Raw genomic sequence first — 3735 nt, forward strand, 5'->3', positions numbered from 1 at the left:
GGCACGGGATCGCAACCCTCGGTGTTGCTCCCGCACCTCGCTCAGCCAGTGAGCGGGAACCAGTCTGTATGTGGGATCCGAACCCTCAGCAGGAGCGCTGCCGCGCTTCCCAAGCGGCGCACTATAGCAGTGCGCCACCAGGCCGGCCCCTTCTGGCTGCTTTTTTGCCAGGCATATTACTTTTGGTAGACAGAGATGATGCAAAATGAGCAATTGTTAGTCCTCATCTCATATTATATTTGTGCTCAAAGCAGGTGCCATTGTGTGTTGCGGTGGGTGTAGCCTCTGGATTCCTTAGAGCTCTGATCTTGCTTATTATGAGTATATATTTATGTTCACTTCTTATCTACCACCTCAGAGTCGCATGAAGTATGAAAAGGTTCACAGTATATATAACAGACTTCTGGCAATTGAGGATATTGACCCCACATTGGTGAGTAACTTTATAAATCTCTTTCTCACCTTTATAATCTAACGAAAAAAATTAAATTTATGAATAGTAACATTCACTGTTTTTGTTGTATAGTTTTATGAATCTTGATAAATAACATTGGGACCACCATCACAATCGAGATATAAAACATTTCCATCGTCCCCCCAAATTTCCCTGGTGTGATCCCTTTGTTGATAACCCTTTCCTCTGCTCCAATCCCTGACAATTACTGATCTGTTTCCTGCTGTATTTTTTTTTATTTTTAATGCAGCAATATGAAATAGCTACAGAGGGGCTTTCCTTGTGATCATGGTTTGAAGCCACTTTATGCCACATAATTGTTGCTTAATAAATATTTCTTTTTAAATAAATGAAGGCAGGAGAAACCAACATTCTGGGAAGGGGTTGGACATAAACTTGCTTTACTCTGAATCCTGATCTATAGTAGGAACTGTGTCGGCAGGAGGAGAAGGGGGACAGGTCTGTGGGTGGGACTCTAGGCCCTCTGCCTCAAGTCAATTACAGCTACAATGCTTTTTTTGTTTGTTTATATTGAGATTCCTCTGCTGTAGTTGCTTGTATTTATTCATCATTCTAAAATTCAATCAGCAAAAATATCCAGCAAAAACATTGCTGGAGTCTCTGCATTGTGCTAGACTCCAGTAATGTAATGACAAACTGGATAAAGTTCCTTTTCTCGAGGAACTCTTAGTTCATTTATTCATCCATCCATCACGATTGGACAACATAGTTTGACATTGTTAAAACGGGCAAACCAGAGCCCTACTAATAGTTCATTTATTCATTAAACAAATATTGCATACTCATCATGTGTTTGAGCACTGTAGGTGCTGGGTGTAAAATGGCTCATAGTTTATCAGTGAAGTTCCATTAGACAGTCTTTGGAAAATAGAGTAGTGGGGTTTTTTAATAAACCAAGAAAATGTGAGGTTAAACATATACTGTAAAATATACTTGTATTAAATTATACCTTGAGTTTTCGAGATACTGGCATTCATTAATAGAATGTTTTCCAGTACTTTTGCGTTTTTCTTCCCTTAAAATTTAATTTGCATATTCTAGAATTAGATAGCAATGATAATTGCACAACCTTGTGAATATATTAAAAAGCCACTGAATTGTATACTTTAAAGATGAATTTTGTGATATGTGAATTATATCTCAATAAAAAACAAAACCAAAACAAATTAATTTGCATGACCTCTAATACCAGAAAAAATTAGTTCGTGGATTGAAACAGTGCACTATCTATAATCCTTTCTAATTTCTTGGGTTATTTCAGATTACTTTCTTATATAGAAAACGTATTAGTGTGGAAATTAGGTGAGCTGGTATTGGATGCTACAAGAATTACATTTTGCCTAAGTTATAGAATATGAATAATTTTTTTTGCGTAGGTATATATCCAATATATGAAATTTGCAAGGAGAGCAGAAGGTATCAAATCTGGAAGAATGATATTTAAAAAAGCAAGAGAAGATACCAGAACCCGCCACCATGTCTATGTTACTGCAGCACTCATGGAGTATTACTGTAGTAAGGTAAATACTGAAATACAAATAAAATGTTTAGATAATTTCCTTCATCTAAGATACATTAATTAAAAGGTAGTCCTAGCTTCTGTAACTAAGTTTTAATTGCTCTATTTCATAAAGGAAGTCTAAGTGTATCTGTGTAAAATTATATGGAGCATCATTCAAATCCCCAACTAATTTATGCCTTATTAAACCCCATATTTCTTAACCTAAATCCCCTGGAACAGTTTTTAGCTCAGCAGTTTTTACTTAACATGATTTTAATTTTCATTTTAATTCTTATGTACCTTGTCATATGTAGGTGTTATAATTTAACATTCTTTTGAGTATCTTGCCTGACATTTCATGGATATCAGTACTTTCTTTACTTCTAGGACAAATCTGTTGCCTTTAAGATCTTTGAGCTGGGACTAAAGAAATATGGAGACATTCCAGAATATGTCCTGGCCTATATTGACTATCTCTCTCATCTAAATGGTAAGTCGATTCTAAAATCTATAATGGTTACTGAAGGACTGTCCAGTTAGCTCAAATGGTTAGAGTGTGGTGCTGATGACACCAAGGTCCAGGGTTCAATCCTTGAGCTAGCTGCCAAAAAAAAGTAACTCCTTACAATGGTTACTTAATATCAAATCATCTGAAATTATGTTGCTGGGTTTCTTCCTTCTGGAATATATAATTCTGATATTACACTGGAACCAGGCACTTGATAGGCACTCAAGAAATATCTGTTGCCTGTCAACCATGAATTTATATTTATTGAGTAATGGTAAATGCCTTTTGATTCTGCAGAATTGTCTTTAATCAGTAAAGTATGATCAGTACTAGGATAAAGCTACAAAGTCAGAGTTAGGAGACAGCGAGTTGTTTATATTCATCTCTGATGACTCTGGGCAAATTATCTCCTGTTTCCTGGGAGGAAAACAGACCAAAAAATCCTCCAGCCAACAAAACTCAAAGATGCCCATGTAGTAAAGTAAAGTGCTTTGAGGTTACTGGGGAAGAGATTCAAAAAGAAACATCATGATTATTAGCATCTTTACTTTTATTTCCCTATTCCATTGTAATAATAACAATAGCCATCCTTTATTGAGTTTCTACCATGTATCAGGCACTGTGCTAGGTAATTCATATATATATATCTCCTTAGCCTCGTTACCTTTAGTCCAATAAATGCATTTTCTTGACAAAAAAGATCTGGTATAAAAGTTGGTTTAAGAAAGAAATACACAATTATGTGCCATATCATAAGTATATGTTAATAATTTTAATACTTCAGAAGAAAATAATATTTTATATACCTAAATAGTATAAAAGAATAAAACTTAAATATGATTTTGTATTTCAGCTTAGTGATTCTACACTGGAAAAAGATTTAACTCCAAAAAGTGAGACAGTGGGGCATTTAATTAATAAAAATTTTTTCTTGTATGAAATCAGTGTTCCTCACCAATCTCAAATTATTTTGCTTCGGGCCGGCCCGGTGGCGCACTGGATAAGTGCGCCGCTTGGGAAGCGTGGCGGCGCTCCCGCCCGAGGGTTCGGATCCCACATACGGACCGGTTCCCGCTCACTGGCTGAGCGAGGCGCGGGGGCAACACCGAGGGTTGCAATCCCGTTGCCGGTCCCCGGTCCGGTACGGGGGCAACACTGAGGGTTGCGATCCGTTGTGGGACATTGATTGTTTTTAGAATAGTTGCTAGTATGCATATTTGTATTATTATTTTTAAAGTGAGGATATCTGAT

At 36.7% G+C, this 3735-nt stretch overlaps 1 protein-coding gene across 1 annotated transcript in view; it reads left to right on the forward strand.

The window, feature by feature from the left end:
* CSTF3 (cleavage stimulation factor, 3' pre-RNA, subunit 3, 77kDa) overlaps positions 1 to 3735 on the forward strand; it is a 72753-nt gene that overhangs the window by 59224 nt on the left and 9794 nt on the right. The window contains exons 12-14 of the mRNA XM_008573303.1: positions 323 to 433; positions 1852 to 1995; positions 2364 to 2466. Coding sequence (XP_008571525.1) covers positions 323 to 433; positions 1852 to 1995; positions 2364 to 2466 — 358 coding nt within the window. The remainder of the gene's footprint in view (positions 1 to 322; positions 434 to 1851; positions 1996 to 2363; positions 2467 to 3735) is intronic.

Source organism: Galeopterus variegatus, unplaced genomic scaffold, assembly GCF_000696425.1.
Source record: "Galeopterus variegatus unplaced genomic scaffold, G_variegatus-3.0.2 Scaffold899, whole genome shotgun sequence".
In the NCBI taxonomy this organism is placed as follows: Eukaryota; Metazoa; Chordata; class Mammalia; order Dermoptera; family Cynocephalidae; genus Galeopterus; species Galeopterus variegatus.